The 26,778-nt window shown below is 39.7% G+C and overlaps 1 protein-coding gene and 2 pseudogenes across 1 annotated transcript; 2 read left to right on the top strand and 1 right to left on the bottom strand.

The window, feature by feature from the left end:
• Nucleotides 1-4,807, top strand: part of LOC131778513 (E3 ubiquitin-protein ligase TRIM71-like) — a 5,797-nt pseudogene extending 990 nt beyond the window's left edge.
• A 3,779-nt stretch (nucleotides 4,808-8,586) lies between these two features.
• Nucleotides 8,587-13,363, top strand: LOC131772220 (tripartite motif-containing protein 2-like). Its single transcript, XM_066160111.1, has 3 exons — nucleotides 8,587-8,672; nucleotides 9,451-10,142; nucleotides 11,202-13,363. The coding sequence occupies exons 2-3, from the start codon at nucleotides 9,458-9,460 to the stop codon at nucleotides 12,989-12,991; spliced, it is 2,475 nt and encodes an 824-aa protein (XP_066016208.1). The 5' UTR covers nucleotides 8,587-8,672; nucleotides 9,451-9,457; the 3' UTR covers nucleotides 12,992-13,363.
• Nucleotides 13,364-13,378: 15 nt separating this feature from the next.
• LOC131778508 (uncharacterized) lies at nucleotides 13,379-21,604 on the bottom strand (annotated as a pseudogene).
• Nucleotides 21,605-26,778: the final 5,174 nt, after the last annotated feature.

Here is a 26,778-nt window from a genome sequence, read left to right as displayed (position 1 = left end):
TATGACTCTTATGTAATTCTATATCACACTAAACATTTCCCCTCAGTGTTTTCAAAATAACAAAAAAAATTAAAAACTAAACTGTTTGGGTTATCTCTCAGAGTGGGCTACTGCGGAAAGATGCACGCATTATTCTGCACGTCAAATGTATGGGCATAAATAATGCTTTAAACGAGCGACCGTACACCACGAAATGAGCAGTTCGTTATTTTTTTTTTCCTACTATGCACTAGATTTAGTTAGAAAATGTAATTGGTCGGCAGCAGAAATTAACATACGTCTGAAGTTGACATGATAACCTAATGTTGGGTTATCATGTCGAGTTCAAAGTCTGCCTAGTTTCCAAGCCCCTCGTCCAAGTAGTGTTCTCAAACTTTTGCGAACTCAGAGAGGTGTCTTCTTTTGCAGATTGTTTAAAACTTTTGTAACAAAACTTTTATTGAATTCAGTTTCGCATGATATGATGAATTTATCAAACTTCGTGCCTGTTATCTGCCTCAGCCTTCGGTTTCGGCAGATGACTCAGACCTCGGTTTTGATTATTCATGATATGTAATATTTGCTTATCATTATTATTATTATTATTATTATTGTTATCATTATTATTGTGGGAAATAGTAGTAAATGCTTTTGGAAAGTGCTCAGTACACACGAGTGTAGAGCGAAATACAGTTCAAAATGACTAAAATGAAACACGCATGATTCCCTGAGTTTCGTGCTTACGCACTCGTCAGATTTCTGTCTGACGAGTGCGTAAGCACGAAACTCAGAGTAACAGGGAATCATGCGTGTTTCATTTTAGTCATTTTGAACTGTATTATCATTATTATATTCTCAACGAAACGCCGGCGATCTTTATAGGCTCTAAGTGCACTTAACCCGAAACGCCATTATTTTATTAATTTATTAATTTATTTTCCAATGGTTTGGAAAATGTCCGCATGTTTGCTTTGACTGATGGATCGTTTGAACGTTGATTGTGACAAACGAACCAAGCTTTATCGACTTCGAAGTATTTCAAAAACTAAATGTTTTATTCATCTTTAAAAGCTTGAATTTTGAGGTCGTGCAATACAAAAATTCTGTTTTCCACTTTCTTGCATCAGAGTTGTCATATATTCTAGGCTGAGAACTGTAAGCTCACTACGGACACATCGTAGTCACGCCTGTAAGCTTATTTAATCTTAATATCTTAAACAGACAGGGTTTCTTGAAGACGGGAAGTAATGGACACGTTTTAAGTTATTCTCTCTACTGGCAATGTTAAAAAATTTAGCAGTTTTTACGTGGCCACTTTTAAGAAGGGTCTAATCAAGCAAGCTTACGCGTTTAAATATTCTTTTTCTGCCTTAGGTTTTCTATGGCTAGCGCAGCAGCGACAGGTTCCTCAACCAAGAAGACTACGAACTACGCTCGCTTGTGTCGTCTGCTGGTTGATGTTGGTACCCAGGCCCTCAGGGACACATTTGATGCCATCAATCCACCAGCAAATCTTCACACAATTTTGACGGCCCATAAAACCACCTTACAGTCTTTAAGAATAAGAAAGGTTATAAACGCGACGCAATGGGGAATGCTTTTTCCAGCCATCCCTACTTCAGTTTCATCGGCCCATTTTGACATCACACTTTTAATGGTTCTGCTGCGAAACATATGCGGCTTACCTTCTCCCGCTGCAGGCTGGGATACACTTTCTGCTGCAACAGATGTGAGTCGTGAAGCTGATATCACCCGTGTTAAATATTATAGAAACTTTGTGTATGGTCATGCCGAGTGTGCTTCAGTTGACGACTCAATGTTCAACATATATTGGGGTGATATACGGGACACTCTGGTGAGGCTTGGAGGGGAAAAGTACAGAGCATATATTGACAAACTTGAAACTGAGTGCATGGACCCTGAAGTTGAAGAACACTGTAAAGAACTTCTCAGCCAGTGGAAGAAGGATGAAGAAAACGTCAAAGATAAACTAGATGAAGTCATCAAAAAGCTGGATGATTTGAAAACATCAAGTTTGCCTCGAAAGAAGGAATCTGCAATCGAAGGTTAAGGAAGCTTCAGTTTTACTACTTTTGCCTGTTCAAAGTTTGTTTATGGTCCTTTTACAATCTAATTGGTTTTCTTACGGAAAAAAAACCCTACAGTTTTATGATATTTTAACATCACTCTTTGGAATAGAACTAGAAGAGAATACTCTCTAACTCGCTTAATACTTCTTTATGTAAGCAAATAACTAACATTCACTTCGAATTTTTTATTTGCATATTCATAAGGTGAGTCCACTGTGCTGGAGGGGCTGTTGGAGAACTCTGCGATGTGTAGAGAAAAAGGCCATGAGACTGAACCTCTGGATCGCTATTGTAACAACTGTAAAGTTTCCATTTGCGACAGGTGTGGAGAGACTCGTCACACTCATCACACCAAAGTTAACATCCAACAGGCTGCTGAGGAAGAGAAACTGATGTTGGAAGAGACTGTAGAACAAGTGAAATTGGAAATTGTTGACATTGAGATGCAAATGAAAACAACGACAGAACTTTTGACAGTAAGTAAGGAAAAAATCGCCAAAGCTCGTAAGAATGTTTGGACGACTATTGAAGAACTCATTCGTGTATTAAAGGAGCATGAAAGGACCATGTTGACCAAGTTAGACGTTATTGAAAAAGCACAACAGAGAGATCATTCAACTCAATTAGAACACTTGCAGGCATCTGTGAACGAGTTGAAAAGTTATGTGAAGAATTGCGAGGAAGTCCTCCGGAAAAACGTCAGCGTCGAAATTCTACAGGCACATCAGGCTGAAATTGAAAAGTGTAAAGGTGTTGTAAAAGTAGCGAAAAAGGAGATTTATAAGCCATGCCACCTTCGCTATCAGACAGATGAGGAGTACCATAAGAGGTTGACAGGCTCTGCTCCTGGTAAAGTCCTTGTTAGTAAAACCGATCCCTTAAGATCATTTTTAGATTGGTATGACTCGAGAATAACTGAGGCCGGAAAATCGAAGAGGTTTGACATCATAACAATGGATTCAGATGGGGAAAAGTGCTTCCAGGAAATCGATGAGATCAAAGTAACAGTTCATAGTCCAACGGGAATGGAACTCGACCTCAAGTCAGATCTCCGGTCATGTTGGAATTATGGTTTCATACCACTCTGTGACGGAGAACATGAGATCACAGTTTCAGTCAACGATCAACCGCTTCCTGATACTCCCTGGAGGCTTCATGTGGTTCCATACCGGTATCAGTTCTCCGAAAAATTCCAGCCACGTAGAAAAGCTTCGCAATTCAAAGAACCCTGTGCTGTTGCAATAGACACTAAGACAGGGAATTGGGTAGTAGTTGATCGAAAGAAAAAAGGGCGCAAATTTTGGAGTCTTTTGAGCACGATCCTAAAGAACTTGGTCAGTGTGAAGCAGTGCTGACAGAGCCCACCTCAGTTGCATTCACTCAATCTGGTGATGTCATGGTCATTTCCACCGGTGCCATGATTTGTTTTACTGCTAGTGGCAAATTTATTGCGCAGATCAACAACAAACACTTGAAAGTCCCATTCTCACTGACTGTTGCATGTGATGGCCGCATGGTAGTGTGCGACTCAGGTGACAGGTCCGTCAAGGTCCTTTCCCCTGATGGGACAGAATTATTACAGTCCTTCAGTGCTCCAGACTGTGACGACTCTCCATGGGAGGCTGTTTGTCACCAAGACATGTTCTTCGTGTCTTATCCCGAAGCTGGTTGCATTAAAAAATTTAACAATGTCGGGGACTTTCTTTATGATATTGGCGATGAAAAATCAGGTAAAAAACAATTGAGTAAACCTCGTGGACTTGATGTCGACGCCTTTGGCAATTTGATTGTTTGTGATGCAGAAAACAAGACTTTGAACTTTTTCAAACTGGAGGGCAAGTTTTTAAAGAGGATTCAGAACAACCTGCTCGACTGCCCTTGGTCTATTGCTGTCAGCCCAAGCACTCTATTGCCACAGCTTATCATAGCTGATCCGGTCAAAAAAAGCGTCATAGCCGTTTGGTAACTGCAAATATCTAACGTTCTTGGTAAACAATTGCCAGTTCCCTTTTAAAATCACTTCAGTTAGTCGTCCGACACAAAACTCATTTTCAATGCCTTTGCTCTCTCTGTCATTAGCCCGCGAAAGCAGAAGCCTTATTCTGGTTTTTGTTCCAAGGAGAAAGCTAAAACTGAAATCCACCTTCCTTCTCACGGTGGAGGATGTCCAATCATATACCCTGATTAAAATCCCACTCTGATTCCTTGTTAAACGCAGATAAACCTTATTTTTTAGCTTCTAATTATCTCTTAGAATGAATATTTTTCATTTAAAACTTAATTTTTTACCGAGTGTGAAAAAATTCGTTATACTATAAAGTTGAGTAAAGGATATATGATATGTCCCTTGATGATCTGAAATCCATTTTTCTAGAAACTATAGCAATTCTTTTGTACGCTGAGGTCGAGAGCTATCGTAGATGAGCCATTTTATGAAGCGGAAGGAAGAATTCCGAGGACTATTTTTAAATATGTCGAAATTCAGTTTGATAGGCTCAGTTGAACGCAACGTTAAAGTACTGGTTAGAGAGCTAGTCTAAGGGAAAATTGTAGCCGTTATTCTCATTGGTACTTCGATTTCGTATTTGAGCGATTTGAAAGATGAAAGTGATTTACTTCTTAGCCCCATCATAGGCACAAACAGTCGCATCCCGATGACTCGAACATTCCAATGAAATTGAAGAAGAATAGTTTTATATCTGATAAAGTTTTAAGCACTTTTCAATGCTTAGTTTCAGTATTACAATAAATAAAAGAAAATATTTGGGGAACTCAGGTTTGTTTCCTGAACGTAGATGAAAGGGCTACCGATTTCCAACAAAAGTATATGAAAGGGATACCTTTCTAGTCAAAAACCATGATGATTTTCCTGGTCCTTTGACATAATTCCTTTACAGAACCAAATAAGGCATAGGCCACAGCCACTATTTTGCGTTTGTTCCTTTTTCTTCTTTTTTTCTTTTCATTAGCACAAATCATTACTACTTGCAGGGTTCCTCAGGGATCAATTCTAGAACCCAATTTGTTCAACCTTTACGTGAATGACATGGGGGAGGGGGGGGGGGGAGAAGGCGATAGGAAATGGGTGAGGATACTTGTCGTACCTTTCAGGGATAAAAATCAGTGATCTGGTACCTATTACGGTGTCTCATCAAACTTAAGTGGACTACCAGAGACCCAGCTGGTACCTTTAAGGATGTTTTTCGCTCAATAAAATACCTGAAATAAGCACTTCTAGGACGATTTTAAAGATCTGACTTGAGCCTCTGGAGCACATCGATAAAGGAGTTCTTATTTTTGGGATTTTTCAATTTTTTTGTGTTTAAATTGGTACTTTTTAGGGGTAGATATCAGTTGTTGCCACCCCCACACGGATAAGACTCAGGTACCTTTTATAATTTTATAGGGGTCGTTTTCGAAATTCCCGGCGCGTATCCTTGCCCTGTTATGTATAGGGGTTCCCCGGGGGGTGCTGATACTTGCAGCACACTTGAAATTTGGCAAGGACAAATTTTGATGTGATTTTCGGTGAAGAGAAAAAAGTTTTGTCAGCGTCTTTTAGCTACTGCGGAAGGGCCCTTTACCACTGTGTGCTTAATTAAGCGTCCCGCCAGACGGCCGTAAGCCTACAAAGTGCTCAGAGATTAGTATAGAAAACTCCGCCTCCGTCTGGATTTTGGTAGCCTATTGACAAATTCCCAATCGAGGCCTAAGTCTGACGGGACGCGTAATTTTGCACAAGGTGGTAAGTAGCCAGGTTATATGAATTTTCCAGACGTCTTGCGTACTATCTGTGGTACACGCTTGCCAATTCCCCAATAGGCATTTGGAATCGACTCAACCCTACCTTTACCATGGCCGTACACTTCTTTAGGCACTCTACATCGACTAATGGAACCACGAATCCACCCAACACCGGTACCGAGATTTGAGCTATGAGTAGGGAAAATTGTAAAATCATCGATATCTTTTGGCGTCTTGAAGATGCCGGCTCGCGACAAAATAAGATCAACTTCAGTTTCTGGATCTCCGCAAATAACTTGAAATGTCTTTTTTACAACTACGCAAGGGAACGACCAGAGATATGGAACGTCGGTTTTCTCGATAACTATACCCAAAAGTCCCATTTTTAGCATGTAAGATGAGACGCTTATACAACAGATCAATTAGCTAAATCAGTATGTAGCTTGTCAATCGAATTGACTTTTGTAAACATTCTTTGACTTCCGCTGGCAAAGGAATCATTGATGGATCTAGACATTTTAGTTTTCTGAATACAGTAATTCTTGGAAGGTTTTTATAGATATGAAAAGAGGGAAAGAAAAACCCATCTCTTGGCAATTTGGAAGGTGATTCATCTTTGAATTTGTATGTGTCACGCTTGTCATGCAACTAATATAATAGTGTGGAGAAGATTTCACAAACTGCAAATTAAATCTGGCTAAAATGTGGTAGAACATAACTTGGTCATCGAAACAGCTAATAAAATCATAAATAAACAAGGTAAGAGTGTCATGTTAGATTTCTTTACAAACTGTGGTGATTTATGCCAGAAAACAGTGGCGACAAGAAGGCACACCATGTTTATTTCATAGTCGCTAGCAAGTAAATTTCGCCGGACTTTGAGTTCGTCTCACGATAGAACCACACAAATACACAAGGAAATTTTTACAGTAACTTTATAACCATCCTTTTGTCTTTAAAAGCTAGAAGCTCAGTAGATTCTGTCATATCGGTCATTGTTAAAACTGTCTTTGTTTTGATGCTACTTTTTGACATAGAAAAAGTATGTCGGACAAAAATATTCACCAAAGAATAAATATTTCTTTTCCAGCTTCAGTAATGACAGGAGGTTAAGTGTAGATGATAAAACAAAGGATTATGCCGACAGAAATACCGGAGGTCAAGTAAATTCGTTATATGAGGCCACACAACTCGGGTAATATTCAGGGTGAAAATTTGCATATTTGAGCGGTCGACCGAAAAGTATCATTTCTCGAAAACTAAAACGTATTTTCACCAAAAAACTACACCACAATTATTAGGACATATTGGGCTACAAAATATGAAAGTAGGAGAGAAAACGAATTTTGGGCGACTTGCCACAGTATATCAAATTTGTTCGATGGATGTTGACATCCTCTCTTAATTGCTTAACACTGCTTTTAAAGCCTTGTATTATAATGACTGGCCGTCCCATCTTAAGCTAGACATTCATAATCCAACACGGACACTGAGATCTTCGAAAGAAACGACGTTAAAAGTACCCTTTGAGCCGGGTTCTTTCCAGGACAGTACCTCTAATGTTTTCAATTCATTACCCTCTGCTGAAAGGAACTCTGGTTTTTTTGTTTTTTTTTTTAATAAATAAATGATCATTTTACTTTTTAATATTAATGTAAATTTTTACAGATGAAGAGCCACCTTTCAGTGGAAATACTCTAATAAAGTCATTATTATTATTATTATTATCATTTATCCCAGTGGCCACGCCACGCAGCGTTGTTCCTTTCCCTAAATTAGCAAACCTCTACGCCGTTTAACATTTTAAACATGAAATCTTCAGCGTCCAGCAATATGCCATGGACTTAAGAAGCATCTCGAAAGAGCCCCTTAAGTGGAAGACCAAGTCGGCCGCCATATTGCTACACTCACCCTGGCTCTTACTTAATATCCAGTTCCCCGGACTATCATGCACTTCCAGTCTGTACATTATAAGAAACTCCTACCTTCTGAAAAAATTTCCAAAGAAAAGGAAAGTCTTTGTGAAAGGGTGGGTAGAGAGCTACAGACCAGTGAGCAGAGGACTGTCAGAGCAAAAATCACAAAGCAAAAAGTAGGTGCACTACCCTCCAGCAGCTTACGCACAGCCCAAACCTCTTGTAGTGCGTAGAAAGGTTCTTTCGCAAGATGACTGTGAGGGAGACTATGAGTCTCTTAATTCCATGGCCGCAAGTGAGTTTTTTGTCCAACTCTAAGATTTGCCGGTTTGCGACATAGATTTACCACAGTTCCTCACTCCACTACGTCAAGAGGAGAATGGATACGCCTCAAAATAGTTAATAATTTTCAATTGTCACATGATGAAGAACTTAATATGAGATCAACACTGAGACCCTTTTATACACACACAACAAGAGGTTGGCGTGAAAACTTCAGCTGATCTTGATAATTGCGATCTGGAGGTGCAATATAGGCTCGAGGTTATCAGCAAGAACTTTATTCCAGAAGTTGTTTTAAATTGAACTTCAGCTACCTGTTCACTAATTACCTGTGATCAAGTTTGCTTGCGTGACAAAGTTAAGCTTCGAGATCCCTCACTAGCCAATCAGTGGACTAGTACATAACTTGACATTGTGACCACGCAATCGATGGAGAGAATGACAGTGAAAGATCCTTAAACTTCAGTTCATCCAAAGGATAAGAATTTGTCATTCTCGTTAGTGAAAACCTGTGGCCACTCAACGATCGAATTAGCCCTCCTGAAGCCTGTAATCGTGAGTAAGAGAAAAACTTAATCAGCAACAATTAATAACCTCGACCAACTTCCTGTTTGTGGAGAGCTTACCGTGATTTCATCTAATTGTTGATTAGGATTTCTAGGTTTGTTTGTTGGTTTTTTTTATGCCAATTTTCAATTCTATTTATTCTACAACTCATTTTGTTGTCTAACATTTCAGTCTTGTATACGCTTGGGTCTGTGCCATATCATACTTGATGTTCGATGGACATCTACATCTCGTCGTTGATCCATCGGCATGGCATTTCTAAATTGTAAATTGTCGACAGACTATTCAAATGAGTTCGCCAATACTGTAAATCAAAGAGTGAATCTTACAAGTTTTCTTCGAAGATCTCCGGGAACCCAGTTGACATTTACGAAAAAAACAAAAATCAATGCCCATTCGAAAGGGGTTTATTTACAATTGTGTTAATTTGATCACCGCCGATCATAGTCCTGAGAACAATCATTGCACGCAAGCAGACACAATCGTATCAAATCGGTTGCCATTTCGTCCATAGGACTGCATCGCAGTTTTCTCGCATTCGATGCAATTTTGGTAATTTTCTTTCCAATTTTGCCGTAACGATGAAAACTCTGGATAGTAGTCGTTTTACGGTATTAACATGAACATGCACTGATCGTAAAACCAATACTATAGGATAGATTGTCGCGCCTTACTGGCTGAGTGATTTTGTCTAATTACCATATATTTGATGTTTTTGCTTTAAACATGAGAACCAAAATGACGACACTGAACGAGTTTGGTTGCTCATTTGAATTTTCTCCACGTTCCCCTAAAAAATGATTTTAGGAGTGGAGTCCTCGCAGACGCTCAGGAACACGATAGAAGCTTAAAAAGATTCTTTTCTGCCTCAGATAGTCCATGGCTCATGCAGCGCCAACAGTTTCATCCACAAAGAAGACAACGAACTATGCTCGCCTATGTCGCTTGCTGGTTGATGCTGGTACCCAGGCCCTTAGAGACACATTCAATGCCATCCATCCACCAGCGAATCTTCAATCAGTTTTGGCAGCCAATAAAGTAACTATACTGTCCCTGAGAAAGAGAAAGGTTATCAACGCAACGCAATGGGGAAAGCTCTATCCTGCTATTCCATCCTCAGTGTCTTCCAGAGACTTTGATATCACACTTTTAATGGTTCTGCTTCGAAACCTGTGCGGCTTACCTTCTCCCGCGGCAGGCTGGGATACACTTCCTGCTGCAACAGATGTGAGTCTTGAAGCTGATATCGCCCGAGTCAAATATTACAGAAACTCTGTGTACGGTCATGCTGAGTGTGCTTCAGTAGATGATGCGACGTTCAACACATGCTGGGGCGACATCCGGGACACTCTAGTGAGACTGGGTGGAGCGAAATACAAAGCAGCCATTGACGATCTTGAAACAGAGTGTATGGACCCTGAAGTTGAAGATCACTACAAAGAACTTCTCAGCCAATGGAAGAAAGACGAAGGCAATGTGAAAGATAAACTAGATGAGGTGATCGGAAAGTTAGTTGAATTGAAAACATCAAGCATGACTCAAAAAGAGAAACCTGAAATTGAAGGTCAGCATCTTTTAATGCTGTTTTTTTGTTTCTTTGATTTTGTTTGTTTGCGGGGTTTTTCTTCTTTCTTCGTTCTTTCGAGAATATATACTGATAATTTATCGATAAACACCGCCATAAAAGAAGAAAACTATCCTGGGGGAAAAATTTTAAGAACAAAGTCTGGCCTGTTCAAAGTTTGTGAACCAGCTTTCGAGAGTCAGTCGTTGAGGATAGTAAGTGCTACAGGTCAGGCATTGCGCAGAGTCTCAGTCAATAGAGTGGTTCGTACGTCGATGATGTTAAGCTATGTGGTTGTTGACACCACTAGTTATCGTCATTCGTTTGTGTTCAGTCAGTCTTGTTGTGAGGTTTCTGTCAGTCTCTCTGATGTAGGAGGCGTGGCAGTCTGAACTGTTGATCCCATAAATCGCTCCCTGTCTGTTCTTCGGTTCGTCCTTGTCTTTGACGTTTGTTAGTGACTGACATTGTGTAGTGATGGATTTGTAGACGACACAGATACTAAAGGGTTGTAGGACGGGTCATATGGTTTCATACATGCCCTTTATGCCCAGCAGAGTCACTTTAGTCGTTGCGCTATCGTTTGTTTTAGGAGTTACTGGAGATCAATGAGTGTTTCGTCGATTGAGGTCGTCGTTCTATTTGTTTTTTTCTTTTTTAAACAATGTCAAGGAATTTCTTCTCGTCGGATAAGCTGGCTGTCGTTTGCAAACTAGTTGCTTTGGTCTCGGCTTTGTGTGATGTTGGCCGACATCACTCGCCGAAAAGACAGAGAGGGTTTGGTCCGGCAATTCTCTCAATTTATTCACCCCGGTAAATGATTATAGCTCCAGTAACATTGAGCAAATCAGTAAAACAATACGGGGCAAAAATTCAAACCATGTAGCTATTGATAAGCGTGGCCTTCTTCTCGGGCCCGGACCTCCTAAGGTTCTTAACACTTACCCACATGTGTCGACCACAGATGCCGAATTTGTTCTAACTACATATTAATTATTTATAATAATATACAGAGGAAAGTAACCTTCAGCTGAGACTTTTATTTCCTTGTTTTAACAGAAGGTAAACCACTTGTGTCGAAAGACCTGGAGAGCTCTGCCAAGTGTAAAAAGAGACATAACGAAACCGAGCCACTCGATTACTACTGCACGGACTGCAAAGTTTGCATTTGCGACAAGTGTGGGAAAACTCGTCACACTCATCACACTAAAGTGAGTATCCAACAGGCCACTGAGGAAGAAAAACTGAAGATGGTGGAGCTTGTGGAACAAGTTAAAATACAAATTACCGAGTTTGAGTCGAAAGTGGAAAGAATGACAAGACTATTTGCAATAAGCAAAGAAAAAATATCTGCAGCTCGTAGTTTAGCGCAGACAACTGCTGAAGAACTCATTCGCGCCTTAAAGGAGCACGAGAAGTGCGTTGTCAACGAGTTGGACGTCATTGAAAAAAGACAAGAAAGAGATTATGCAACTCAACTAGAAAGCATGCAAGCGTCTGTCAACGAATTGAAATGCTCTGTGGAAAATTGCGAGGATATCCTTCAAAGAGACGCCAGCTTTGAAACTCTACGCACACAAATTAATGACACTAAAAAATGTAAAAGAGTTCTGAAAGAAACAAAATTGGACATTTACGAACCCTGTCATGTACACTACCAATTATTTGAGGAGCACATTCGAGTAATGAAAGGTAGATCTCCTGGCGAACTACTGGATAGCAATACAGATCCTTCAAGGTCGTATGTGAGAGATAATGACCTAAAACAACCTGAAGCTGGGCGAACAAAGGATTTTGACATCGTTACAATTGATTCAGAAGGAGAACAGTGCTATCATGAAATCGATGAAATCAAAGTGACAGTTCGGAGTCCGACGGGAATAGTCCTCGACAGCAAGACTGATAGCTGGGTGCCACGTGGGACATACAGAGTAAGGTACACACCAGCATGTGATGGAGAACATGAAGTGACAGTTTTAGTGAATAATGAACCACTTTCTGGTAGTCCGTGGAACGTAAGCGTGACGCCGCATAAATATAGTTTCTTTCATTACTTTGGATCACCAGGTAAAGCACGCAAACAATTCAAAGATCCCTGTGCTGTTGCAGTAGACAAAAACAAAATGACGATAGCAATAGCTGATCGAAAGGAACAAAGAGTGCAACTGTATGATTTTTGTAATTCTGAGCATCTTACAGACCTCGGTGAGAAGGGGTCAGCGGCTATAAGACTAACAAACCCCACCTCTGTCGCATTCACCCAATCTGGTGACGTCATTGTCGTTGCCTCTAGTATCATGTTTTGCTTTGCTGTAAATGGTAATTTTCTTGGGTGTATTAACAACAAAAAACTCAAGCGTCCGTTTTCATTGAGTGTAACCAGCAATGGCCGCCTCCTGGTGTGCGATAGCGGTGACAAGTCAGTCAAGGTCCTCTCTCCTGATGGGACAGAATTGTTACAGTCCTTCAGTGCTCCAGACTGTGATGGCTCCCCGTGGAAAGCTGTTTGTCACCAAGACATGTTCTTCGTGTCTTACCCTGAAGCTCGTTGTATTAAAACATTTAATAAGGACGGGGACTTTCTCTATGATATTGGCAAAGAGGATGCACGCGAAGGACACTTGAGTCAGCCTCGTGGACTCGCTGTTGACACCTTTAACAATCTAGTGGTTTGTGACGAGAAAAAAAAGACGTTGAATGTCTTCAAACTGAATGGAACATTTTTAAACACAGCCACTGAAAATAATGTCCTCAGCTGTCCTTCGTCTATTGCTGCCCTCTCAGCTAATGAATCCCCATGGCTTATCATTGCTGATTCCAGGAAAAAATGTGTCATAATGTTTGACTAACTGACATAATCAATTTTTTATTATAACTTTTAGTGTTCTGATTGGTTCATTCAGTCTTGTCTATGTTTACCCTATGAACTTTGAATTGACGATACATGGTAAATGACTTTACCGGGTTTCGTTGAGTTAATTTTTCTTTCTTTTTGCGGAAAGAGAACATTTCTATAGAACGTATTTGAGCAAGACTAAAAGCGACGTATTCGACTTGGTCTGTTGCTCCCGGCCGAAGCACTCGATGGTTTGTCGTTGCTGATCCCAGCAAAAAGGAGGATACCCAGTCATTGACCTTGAACAAAATCTCCCTTTAATTCCTTTTCAAACCCAGATAAACCATAAGCTGCCTTTATTATTTCTTTTTTAAAATCTAATAAGGTAACCGTTTAAATTAATCGAAGTGTGACATAAACGCTTTGCTGTAAAGCTGGTTGAAGGAATAGGTGTTTTCCAGACCCGTAGCTCGATTATGTGGAAGCCATATTTCTATTAACTGTCGGAAATATTTTGTACTTATTAGTTAGCTATGACTATTGACAGTCTGTCAGTCATATTATAAAACAAGAGGAAGTACCAAGAATATTAAGAAGCTGTTGAAAGTCAGTTTAATTTTATCAGCTCAAGTCAACGCCACGATAAAGTACTCTTTTAGAAAGCTGGAAATTTAAGAGAGGTTAGACGTTGATCTTCTAATCCGCACTACACTTTCTTGTTATAATGATTTTAAAGATAAAAAATAAGACAGAAGTATATTCCGGTGAGTTACATTTTCTATTACGACGCAATTTTTAAGTGCAGATTTTCTGAAGTGAAGATAATTTGGTAAAAACCACAATCTGAGAGATACTTCTTGGCCACTTCAATATATGTTGGGTAACGTGTACTCTAAATGATATATTCTGGACCAAGACAATTAACAATATTAAAGAAAAAAAAAGTTTAATAGTCAATAAAAACTGCTACACAGTTGAATTGATTCCAACAGCTTGTACAACAGAGAGATGAATTATCTTTTGAGAAATATACGGGTACAGAGAAATATACTGAGATAGGTAAAAAAAAGACTATACTTGAGATAGGTAAAAAAAAAAAAAAGAGGCTATTCTTTCACCCATGTAGTCTCTGCTTTTTTATCTATCTCAATATATATCACACTCTACTTCTACGTAACGAGCACTGTACAACGGAAAAATCAAAACACAGATTTCCAGGTATAGAGAAATATATATAAGGAGTTGGTGACCTCCTTAACTAAGGCCAGATGGGGAAGTTTGTAGTTATCATCAAGATTAACTGCTACATTCCAACCTAGTAGAACTCCTTCAAAGTTATTCACCTCTGTCTCAGTAACTTCAGCAATCTGCCTTTGATAAGCTCCACTATACACCTGCATGTAAACAAATTATAAAGTCAATTTAACAGCATGACCATTCAGTTCAAAAGACAATAAAGTTAAAGTTTTTGGATAGGCAAGTATGTGTTTAGTCACATCAAGAAAAATTTATCTATGGCTGACTCCATTTGAATAAAACACATGATGGAAAGGTTGGGTGGGCACATACACTTCAGGCAAAATAGCTAAGTTTGCATGAGTAGGTGGTTTGAATTGAGCACACATTGTATATCTTTTGAGCATAAATCACCTCTTGCTCAGGAGTAACTTGAGTTCTGACCATATCATCCACATCCTCAGGGACACCTTCAGGTTTTTGCCCTATAAAATCCAGACCAATTCCATCAGCCTCTAATTGTTGTCCTTTGCAGTGGATGCCATTTAGTATTTTCAAGGTCAAGAAGTGATGCCCAATCTTCTTTATGATGTTCAAGAAACAGTCTTGTTCTGTATTACTTTCCAATGTCTGTTCTGAGCCTTTGAAGCTCAAGCTTCTCTGTATCTGGAACAACATAATCTTGGGGGGGAAGGGCATCTTCATTAATTTCTGTATCCATCTAACATAAACAATGAGAAGCAGACTTAACAAACTGTAGCACAAGAACTCCTTCTAGAAATTTGGAATTTAAAGGACATGAATTAGACAGTACAGAATGACATGACTACAGACCATGCATAAACTAGCTGCAGTAACTTACAATAATCACGCAGTAACAGTGCTTAGTTTGTGACTTTTTAACAGACCATTATTTTTAATTATTAATATGCCTGGTGACTAATGCCAGTTACAAAATGCAAGATCAATGCACAACAACTGAGCAAAACAGGTATCTATGAAAAGAGTATAGTTATCAATTAAAAGTATTGTTTGGATTTTTTTGTTTTTAATCATTCTTCATTGTACAGCAGGTTCCACTTACTCTCACTATGGTTAACCACTGCTCTGGATCAGGGCTAAAGGGTTTCCGGTTTTCCTGTTTATCACTTCCCCAATTCTTGTACTGTATGACAACTTTTCCAGATGGAGCTTTTGTAAATTTAAATGCATGAGGGTTTGAAATGTTGTGAAGCATGGTTAAAAAGGGTGACATCCACTCCTTAAGAGCAAATGCATGCTCAACCTCTAAAGCCTTTGGAGATGGGGTGTAACATCTCTCAAAGGATGTCATGAGCACTGTAAAATAAGGAGAGAAAAAATTTTAGATAATGGATCAATCCATATTGTCAGGAGAGGATACACATTGATCAATTAAAGGGTTAAAACATAACTGTGATCATACTAATTATGCACATCAATCCAACTGTAATATTAAGGTCAAATGACACATGGTCAAATTTTAAAGAGAAATTCATAGCAATTATTTTCCAAGCTAAAAGTTGATTGCAGTCATCATAAGTTACAGTACCTTTCAAGGTTCTTGTGTCCTTCTTTGCCAGAAATTTAGAAACCTGTGCGACATAATTTAATATGAATATGAAGTAAAAAAACCATAAGTGTAAAATCAGAACTTTGAAGCTGACAACAAAGTGTCATCCTAGCAGTGCAACTATAGCTGAGTGTTTCAGCAGCATTAATGAAATAGTTCTGCCATTTAACTATTCTTAATGAGGGTTTTCTTCTCAACTTGATATAATAAAAATGAAACTCTGATTCTTACTTGTTAAACATCTGGTTAACAGCTTCATGAGTGTGTCCAACCATTGAGAAATTTAGTTTCATCTGCAAAGATGAAAATTGAATTTGAAGGAATTTCATTGCCCATACATGATCAGGGCAATCCCCAGCTCAAAGTACAGTAAAATGTTACATATTAACAAACTAACTGTTCATTCAAATGTACCACTTTTAAAATTTCATTTTCTTATGAGAAGTACAACGTACCTCAACAAGATGTCAAGCTTTGCAAGAAGAGCTAAAAAGTTTAGCACAAATTGATCTTTATTCTCCCTCCAGCAGTTGTCCATTTGTAGGCAAAAGGTATCTGTCAGGTCCTCTCCCATGCTTTGTAATTCCAGGAGTAACATATTTATGGTGAGGTTTGCATCATGGGTTAATTGGAATACATCAAAATAGCCTTTAGGCTACCTCCCATGGTTTAACACACCAGTCATATGAGTTTTGCAGTTTTCTTGCACGAGCATATGCATGTACAATAACAACTAATCATGGAGGAAGAAGCTTTGCCTGATCCATGCCATCATGTGCAATACATGCATATTATTGTGAATACTTCTTAGCTTTGTCTTTTTGATGGTAATACACTTTTCTCTCTTTCCTATAAAAATATATATCACATCACAGATATATCAGGAAGCAGTCATCAAAAGTTATGTGTCTCAAAAGAAATTAGTACTTATATTTAAAGATCATTCTGGAAATCAAATAGCTTGCATAGGAATTTTTGCACATCCTCATCTTGAGGTTTTCTCTTCTCCTCACCCAATGCCGTGCAGCAGTCACATCTTGTAAATTGGTTTACCTGCAGTAAAGTACTATCTATTTATGCTGAAAACTAACACTTCTTGTGGAAGACAATCATCTAACCATTTTTGTGATATTGCTTTGCTACAGTGCATATATTTTGCAGCTTCAGGTTAAAGTAATCAAAGCAGTGAAAATAGATTTTAAGTCCTCATTCGGAAATCTGAAGGAGCAGGGAAATTCCATCTGATCCAGGGATTTAACATAAATCCTTCTTCTCGACATCTTAATAGATCAGTCATGCATAAGCATCCAAAAATAATATTACAAATACTAAAGTTTCACATCACCTTGGGTATTTTAACAAAAGGAAACACATTCCTCAAAAGATAGCAAAATGTACTGTAATGAATAACATTTTCATCCTCATCTTTCCTCTCTGCTTTCAAATATCCATAAATGATGGTTTTGTCCAGAAAGCTTGGAAGATGCAATGCACCGGTATCACACATCTTATCACCAATCTGTGTTAAATGAGAAAGATTTACAGCATACAAACAAATAAGTTTAGCTTTTAGTTTGTAAGAACCAATGCAATTAATATTGTGAGGGATACTTAAACAAGTTAGCATTGCAGGCTCACATCTAGTCATGCCAAATGAAATTCAAGCCTTTTTATTATATTATATTGTTTTATAAGGAGTGGGGGGGGGGGGAATGCAGCCCACATTTGTCAGTATAAAAATTATGTTTCAATGGAGAAAATATTTAAATAAAGCTTAAAGTCAATCATTACTGTCAGTACCCTTTTGAAGTATGCTTCCATCCAAGTTTCAGCCATCAGCATCTTGTGTGTGAGGTTCTTGCTTCTTGCATGTTGATGCTTGCAAAGCTTTGACACCAGTGTGAAAATTTTGAAAAGTTTCATTTAAAGCTGCTGTGCTAAGTCCAAGAACCATGCAATATACTGTACTGCATACTTTGTATTCACCTGGATAAAAAGGGATGCTTTGTAGGTCAATAGAAAACTAACATGAGGTATACCTTCCAACTCTCACAGTTTGACCATGAGACTCACAGTTTGGGATGCCAACTCACAGTCTAAATCTCACAACTCTATATCTCACAGTGAATTAAAAAACCTTGAAATTGTCAAACCATTCCAAAAGGTATGAAGGAATAGTAAAAAGTTTGTGCTCTGAATTGATCACAACTAATTTGTGAGAGAAACCTGAGTAAAATGTCAGCCTCATTCCAGTGAAAAATGCAAGATGGATCAATGTTCAGAAATGTAGGCAAGCAAAGTGGGAGAGTGTAGAGTACTTTCTATCCAGGTTCCAGTCAGCCTTGAACACTGTGAACATTGATGAGATGTATGACAAATTTTACAATCATCAGTCTCTAACAGATGAAGACATTGGTCTGATTGTTTGGAAGGAAGCTTAAGTTGTTGATGGATTAGTAAATGATCAGGAAATTTTCCATTACAGGGTAGACATCCTGTGGTGGTAAGTATCAAAAATGATAATTCCTGAATCATCAGCTAGGAGATTATGCCATTTTCAGAAGGTGGCAGAGCTGGTTTTGCCACACAGTAATGCAGGGGAGAGAGGCTGTTGACAGCATGGTTTGTGAGAACAAAGCAGATAGCCGTTCCCCTGGAGGGGAACGGCTATCTTTGGAGGGGACTCTCGAGAATTTACTAGAAATAAAGTTACATAACCCAGAGGAAACCTCACCGTGTCTTAAGTTCAACCCCAATGAGAATCTTCTCAGCTCTGCAAAAAAAAAAAAAACAGCAAAAGAGTACAACAAAGAGCACTAAACAAGGCAAAGAATACTCTGAAACAAATAATCTGTCGCTGTTGTTTTTATTTGATGCATATTTTTTAAGTCTCCAGGTTTGAGGTCCTAATCTCCAGGTTTTCCTAGGCTTTTTTTCAAAAACTCCAGATTTGCATTTGAAGAGGGTTGGAAGGTCTGCCTGAGGAATCCTGGCTGAAACCTTGTCATGGAATGGCTAAGAAAACGTTTTCTTTGATTCATTCTAATTTATGATTTAGGCAATCTACAAGAAGAAACTCCCTGAGTATCTAGATATGACCAGGAAATTGATGTCTTTGTTGTCCTCTGACTTAATCGATGTGGCTAATAGTTAGTCGATCGGCGCCACTATAGGACATCATAAAATGAACTGTACCTTTCATTTGGTTTGGCATGCATTCATAGCCAATCAAGCACGATTTGCCTTTTTTGCAATGAGTTATTGCCCAGAAGATTCGTACGTATCGTGCACATCTCTGCAAGATCCATAGCATCCAGGCATTTCTCAGCACAAAATCCAGATGTTGTTGCCATGAATGTAAAGAAACCCCCAGGCTATATCGAACCCAGTCTCTCTGATAAACGACACTGTTAAAGGCATGGTTTCAAAATCTCGTGCATGCGCGTGTTTGACCGCGGTGTTGTACGCAATCCGTTAGGAACGTCTAAACTAGAAATCTTTGTAAGCAAACTGCGGCTTAGCGTCGGTTTCGCGAGGAAGATTGAGTTTGCAGTAAATTGAAATGAAACTACAGCATATGTGCTTCGATTCTGCGTTGGATTTGTGGCCACCAGGTCATTTTGAGCTTGGATTTTTCGCTTTTTTCTTTATTCCTAAGAGCGGTGGTAAATATTCCCATACAAACTCTAATAATTTCGTCATGACTCTTATTTGATTATTTGGCAAGATGATTATCTCACAGCTGTGGCTAGGGCCACCTGTGCTCTGGGAAGCCCCTTTGAATATGAACTTTTGAAGATTGGTTTATTCAAATTCCCGCCCCCCGGGGCCAAAATTGTGTTCAAATACCCTACCCAATTTTTTGTGACAGGTAAACTCAGCGACCATGACTTTCCACTCCTTAACCAAGCTTTAAAAACTAGACCTTGTGAAACCTTTCTTCTGCGCCATTCTCTCGCGAAAGTGAACTCTTTACCTTAAACACCTCCACACTGTATTAAAAGATATAATAATTGTATTCCGCTGTAAAGACTTGACACCCAGCGTCACGCCCACCAAAAAATCTTTGCCGGAAAAAAAGAAAAATTGAAATGATCTTTCAGTGTAATCTATTGCGGAAACTAAGGTATGTGCTCTATGTTGAGGTTAAATGAGGGTCTGGATGGGGTCAACTGACAACTAAAAAATGGCCAAAATTTTAACTGACAACTGACAAATCGCTGAAAATCTAACTGACAACTGACATTTGTGGTGGGCTTTTACTGACAGGTGACCAGAGACCGGATCGCCCTAAACATCCTAATAACTGGATGTAAAATAAGGTCAGTTGATTTACTTTGTCCAATACATATCAGTTAGAGTACGACAGAGTGTTATATTTCGTTAATAATTACCGCAAGGGCTATCCGCAGACAAAGTATCGTATGTAAATGACAACATCACAGAGCAACCAACGGCCCTGAAGGAACTGTGTCTAATAAAACTCAAGTCTCACTTAAACTTCTCATGGTAGGAATGCGCCGCCTGCACAACAACATATCTTCAATTAAAAACGATTATCTAGAAGACTTTGAATTGTGTACATTACTCACAACAGTTGTGGAGAATCTACACGCAGTTTCCCATTTTAAGCATGAGACCTTCACCGCATTGCAGTATTCCCAAGACTTTAGAAAACTACCAAGGAGTCGTTAAAGAGAGTAACATACAAAATGGGCATCCAAACATTTTACTCATGAAAAATACTACTATCGTGTCCCCTATACCGGCACGGAGTTTACAGATGTCAAACTTTACGAGAAGATCAACCCCGAGACTGAAAGTGCTATGAAAGAATTGTGGAGAAGTATCGTTCGTTGAGGCAAAGGACAGTTCGGGAGAAAACTACCAAGGGCAAGGCAGGGGCTTTACCACCAGCTGTCTACACATGGACTTGTTGGCGGGGCTAGGGAACGATTTTAACTCTGGAGATCAGCCAGTAGGTCGACTTAATTTTCGAGTTTGAGCTATATGTGCCTTTTTAGCCAAAAAATAGGGTCGGATAGTAATAATTAACTCGCCAAGTTAATTATTAACAATCATTTAACAACTGACAAATGGCCTAAAATCTAACTGAGAACTGATAAATGGCCGAAATTTTAAGTGGCAACAGACCTTTGTACCCCCCCCCCTCCCCCATCCAGACCCTCTTAAATCTATGCTTACGAGTTATGTTTCGATAGTTTTTTTAATTTAGCGGGCCGGACAATGAAACACGGCCCGCTACTACACAACTTCTTCGTTTCGTGTAAATGACTTTTTTCTCTCCCAAGGGTTTTAAAGGTTCTACAAGAAGCTGATAACCTGGATCTAGCTTAAAAGATTTTGGTTCTACTGTTTTGCATTTGTTGAAACAGATTTAATCACTAAATAAATACTTATCTATTCTCGACTGAAACAACACCTGAGTGAGTTACCGTGATTTCGATTTAGCGCCCTCGTTCTAATAAGCGCCCCCTTTGAATTTAAATTCTGTTTATAAGCGCCCCTATTCAAATAGGTGCCCCCGATTGGGTGAATACTCTCATTCCAATAAGGGCCCAATCCTAATAAGTGTCCCTCCTTAAGTTATCAAAAGTAAATGAGCCCCTCGAGGGCTAAATCGAATCACTATGTTAGGACTTTGAAGGGACGCTTATCAATGCCGCTGGTGTGAGGTCCCTTCGATTTTACCTCCAACTGCCATTTTACAGAAGAGTCTTTAGCTGAAAAGTTTCTTTTCTGCCTTAGGTTGTTTTTGGCTACTGTAATACCAACAGGCTCCTCGACTAAGAAACGCTTGCTTGCGTCATCTTCTGGTTGATGCTGGTACCGAGGCCCTCAGGGACACATTTAATGTCATCTATACACCAGATAATCTTCACAAAGTTTTAGTAGAGAAGAAAGCGACGAAATTGAAGTCACTGAAAACAAGAAAAGTTATAACCGTAACGCAATGGGGAAAGCTCCTTCCAGCCATTCCGTCCTCAATGTCATCAGCAAATTTTGACATCACACTTTCTATGGTCCTGGCCTGCTCCGGAACACGCATATGCGGTTTATTTTCCCCCGTAACAAGCTGGTATACACTTCCTGCTGTGACAGATATGAGTCGTGAAGCTGATATTGCTCGTTTAAATATAACAGAAACACTGTGTACGGTCATACCGAGTGTGCTTCAGTTGATGATGCGACTTTCACTGAACACATGCTGAAGCGACATCAGGTGAGACTCGGTGAGACTGGGTGGGGCGAAATACAAATCAGCCATTGACTATCTTGAAACTGAGTACATGGACCCTGAAGTTGAAGAACACTGCAAAGAACTTCTCAGCCAGTGGAAGAAAGATTAATGCAACGTGAACGACCAGCTGTATGAACTTGGCACCATAATTAAAAATGTCATACAAAGGCTGGATGATTTGAACCTAAAATGGAACATAAGTATACTGACTTCGGTCAGTTGGAATTTCTTTTACATTATTTTTGTTCTTTCAAAGCTAACATATCTCCGTCGTCCACTTTATCTGAGAAATAAAAGAGAAAGGCCACTGGTAAAAAGTTCAATGAGACGAGAGCAGATCGTGAAATTGAAAATTTTAAACGCTTAGTAATGTACTTACTTGTATATGTTCAGCTCACAGTGTCAGTGAGAGAGAGAGTTTACGTTTGTTCCACATGTTTGCAAGTTGGAGTCGTCACTGAACGCGCTTTTACGCTTCACAATAAAACGTATTCGAAGCATCAAAGCTAGTTACGTTAATGATTCCAAAGAAGAAGACGAAGAAGTTCTCGCTCGCTTATTAAATTTTTCAGTTGCGTTTTCGCTAGGGGAGTCCATCGTGTCGAAAGAACTGTTGGAGAACTCATTGATGTGTATAGAGAAAGGCCACGAGACTGAACCTCTGGATCACAATTGTAAGAAATGTAAAGTTTCCATTTGCGATAGGTGTGGTAAGACTCGTCACACTCAACACACCAAAGTGAACATCCAACAGGCTACCGAGGAAGAGAAACTGAAAATGGAAGAGACTATAGAACAAATGAAAATGCAAATTTCTGAGCTTGAGACACAAATTACGGAAACAATAAAAACACTTGCAATACGCAAAGAAAAAATCTCTGCATTCGGAATAGTGTGCAAACAATCCTTGAAGAACTCATTCATGTTTTAAGAGAGCACGAGAGGTCCATGGTGACCGAGTTGGATGTTCTAGAAGAAGCACAACAGAGAGATTATACTGGACAAGTAGAAAGCCTCGAAACATCTGTAGACGAATTAAAAATCTCTGTGAGAAATTGCGTGGAAATGTTACGAGGAGACACCACCGTCGAGACCCTAAAATCGCAACAGGCGAAAATTAAAAGGTTTAAAGGTGTTCTAAGAGCAACAAAAATGGACGTTTTTAAGCCTTGCCACGTCTTCTACCTTAAAGATACGAATTACGTTCAGAATTTGACAAGTACAGATCCAGGTAAAGTACTCGTTAGTAAAACTGATCCACTAAGATCATATGTGAAAGGTTACGACTCAGTAATAGCTGAGGCTGGATGTACAAAGATATTTGGCATCAAAACAATTTATTCAAATGGGAAACAGTGTTACCATAAAATTGATGAGATCAAAGTGACAGTTCGGAGTCCAGCAGAAAGGGACCTCGCCACCATGATTGACAACTGGATGTCACGTGGGACATATAGGGTCAGATACACACCCGATCGTGTTAGAGAACATGAGGTGACAGTTTTTGTTAACGATCAACCTCTTCCTTGTAGTCCGTGGAGGGTACATGTGGCTCCACACCGGTATAGATTCTCATGTCTCTTCTCTTCTCTTCTCTTCTCTTCTCTTCTCTTCTCTTCTCTTCTCTTCTCTTCTCTCTTCTCTTCTCTTCTCTTCTCTTCTCTTCTCTCTCTTCTCTTCTCTTCTCTTCTCTCTTCTCTTCTCTTCTCTTCTCTTCTCTTCTCTTCTCTTCTCTTCTCTTCTCTTCTCTTCTCTTCTCTTCTCTTCTCTCGAGGAAGGGTGTGAGGCGCATCAATGGCGGCCACGCGGAGCTTTAGCTCCGTCGCTTTATTGACTTTCTATGCTTTTACATTCCTATTTCTAACGCGAGGACCTATTCAAAATGGGTCTAAATGTTTGCTACGTAGGCCATTGGGGTTATTTTTGACGGGGACTGTATTTTCTGGTGATGCTGGTTTGATATTTGTCGTGAAGCTCGGCGGCAAATTTCGACTCGATTTGAGATCCGAGAGTTATTTCAAATCCAGTCTTCCAGTTACAAAGTGGACTAAACATGGATCTACTTCGCTTCACATTCCTGGCCACGACCCTCCGTTGGACATAACGGTGTTTTCGGACGTTTCGCGGAACCCAGGTCCGCAGGTTCTACATTTTGAACACACCACAAGAACTTACGCGGATTTGCATATTGTTTCTTCAAGACCTACGATTTCCTATTCAAGGAATGATCTATTCAAGATTCGACGCGTTTCTCACTGTTCGCCTTCGGAAAGGATTTTTGCCGATTTGAGGCGAGCTGGCCTGCTCCATTTAAGAGGATGTAGGGCTGGACGAAGGGATTTTATTCATGGAATCAAAGTGATTGCATCGAATCGATCTGAAGTTGATGGGCCTCGTCACGCTCCGGAGCACGCGGAGGGAGTGAACAAAAACAACCTTATTTCCATCCCCCGTGCTCCCCAACTGTTGAATCACCAGCAACGCCAACAACCTCTGAAATTTGTCCTTTTGAATGCTCGCTCAATCCGTATGAAGACTCTGTTATTGAGGGATTACATTGTAGAACATGATATCGATTTATTCGCCATCACTGGGACGTGGCTCACTGATGATTCTTTGGATGAATTCTACTGTCCTGAAGGGTATAACATTGAGCAGTTACCAAGGAATTATGCTCACGGTGGTGGAGTTGCTGTAGTTTACAGGAGATGTTTTAAGGTCAGGAGGGATGTACAAACGATCCACAGGAGTTTTGAACTCATTAATATTCATATTACATCAGTTTACAATCATAATCTTAGGCTTGTCGTTATTTACCGAGCTCCACCTAGTCTTGGGAATGGATTCACGGTCAGAATGTTTTTGGAGGAGTTTAGTTCTTTTCTGGAGGGACTTGTTTCGACTACTAATGCCCTGTTAGTTGCTGGCGACTTTAATTTTCATATTGACGAGCCTAATGATTGCGATGCTCGACGATTCTTACAAGTCCTGGAATCGTTCGATTTGATCCAGCACGTCTCTGAAGCGACTCATAAGAATGGTCACATACTCGATTTGATTATAACGAGAGCTCATGAGAAATTAGTTGGCCGCTGTACTGTGGACAATCCTTTTGTCTCGGATCATCTTGCTGTACACAGTTTGTTGGACCTTGCTAAATTACCACTCGAGCGTAAACGAATCTCATATCGCAAGATTCGTGATATTGATTTTAGCGAGTTTTGTGGTCAGTTGGAGAACACCAGGCTAGTAAGGGATGCTGCTTCTTTTAGTCTCGGCGAACTTGTTTATGAGTATAACACTACATTAAAGTCGTTGTTAGACAGACCCGCGCCTCTGAAGACTATGACCATTACTCTTCGCCCAACCGCCCTATGGTACACTGAGGAAATACGATCTGAAAAGAGAAAACGCAGAGCTCTCGAGCTGCGCTGGCGTTCTTCAAAACGAGAATCGGATTATTTTAGATTTAAGGAACATTGCCTTAGAGTGAACGCTTTGATCAAGAAAACGAAAGTTGACTATTACTCAGGCATTATACGGGAGAGTAGTAATAATCTCCGAACTCTTTTCAATACGGTAAATAAGCTCCTACATAAGCGCGTGCCAGCGGAGTATCCTTCAGGGTGTGCGTCTGATGGTGATCTTGCTAACAAGTTCATTGACTTCTTTAGTGAGAAGATTACAGTTCTGCGAAACTCACTTGACTCCACATCTGATATTGTTGTGGAGTCCGATGGCATTGTCCATCAGTGTGCCTTGTCATGTTTTAAGTCTGTAACATCGTCTAATGTCTCTGAATTACTTAGTAAGATGACCATCAAATCCTGTCCTCTTGATCCCGTCCCTGCTTCTGTTTTGAAGCAGCGCACATCAGGTCTTTTGCCTGTTATGACTCAAATTGTAAATCAGTCTTTATGTCTAGCTGTTTTTCCAGACTGTTTTAAGCTTGCATTGTTGAATCCTCTTCTCAAAAAGCCCACACTTGATGTTGAAGTTTTTTCGAATTTTCGTCCTATCTCAAATTTGACGTTCATGTCTAAACTCACTGAGAAGGTGGTGGCATCTCAGTTGATTAATCACATTTCTAGTAATGGACTTGATGAAATACTACAATCTGCATATAAACAATTTCATAGTACCGAAACAGCTTTAGTTAAAGTTTTTAATGATATTATCCTAGACGTTGATAGGAATAGGACTGTTATCTTACTTTTATTGGATCTATCGGCCGCTTTCGATACGGTCGATCACACTATACTGATTGAGAGATTAGCAAACCACTTCGGTCTTTGCGATCTAGCTCTGGCCTGGTTTAAATCATACCTGAGCGACAGAACTCATTTTGTGAGCATTCGTGGTGCGCGGTCTGTCACGTGTTCGCTGTCGTGCGGAGTACCACAGGGCTCCGTGCTTGGACCGATTTTATACCTGCTCTATACCTCCCCATTGGGGTGTATTGTCAGACAATACAACATGGGCTATCATTTCTATGCTGATGATACTCAGTTGTATCTGTCTTTCAATTCTCTCAGTGGGGATGATCAAGCTTATTCTGTCTCTCAGGTTGAATCTTGTGTTAGAGATATCGACCGTTGGATGTCTTGTAACAAACTTAAGTTGAATAGGGACAAGACGGAACTGCTCGTTATCAGTTCAAAATATCGGCCACGCCCATCTTTAGATAGTATCCTGATTGGTGATCATCGTG

Source organism: Pocillopora verrucosa, chromosome 1 (genome assembly GCF_036669915.1).
Source record: "Pocillopora verrucosa isolate sample1 chromosome 1, ASM3666991v2, whole genome shotgun sequence".
Classification (NCBI taxonomy): Eukaryota; Metazoa; Cnidaria; class Anthozoa; order Scleractinia; family Pocilloporidae; genus Pocillopora; species Pocillopora verrucosa.
This window is presented reverse-complemented; position numbering and strand designations above follow the sequence as displayed.

Coding starts and splice junctions, on each gene's coding strand:
- LOC131772220 (XM_066160111.1), top strand. CDS start 9,458: ATGGCTCATGCAGCGCCAACAGTTTCATCCACAAAGAAGACAACGAAC. Junction 10,143..11,201: donor AGAGAAACCTGAAATTGAAG/GTCAGCATCTTT, acceptor TTGTTTTAACAG/AAGGTAAACCACTTGTGTCG.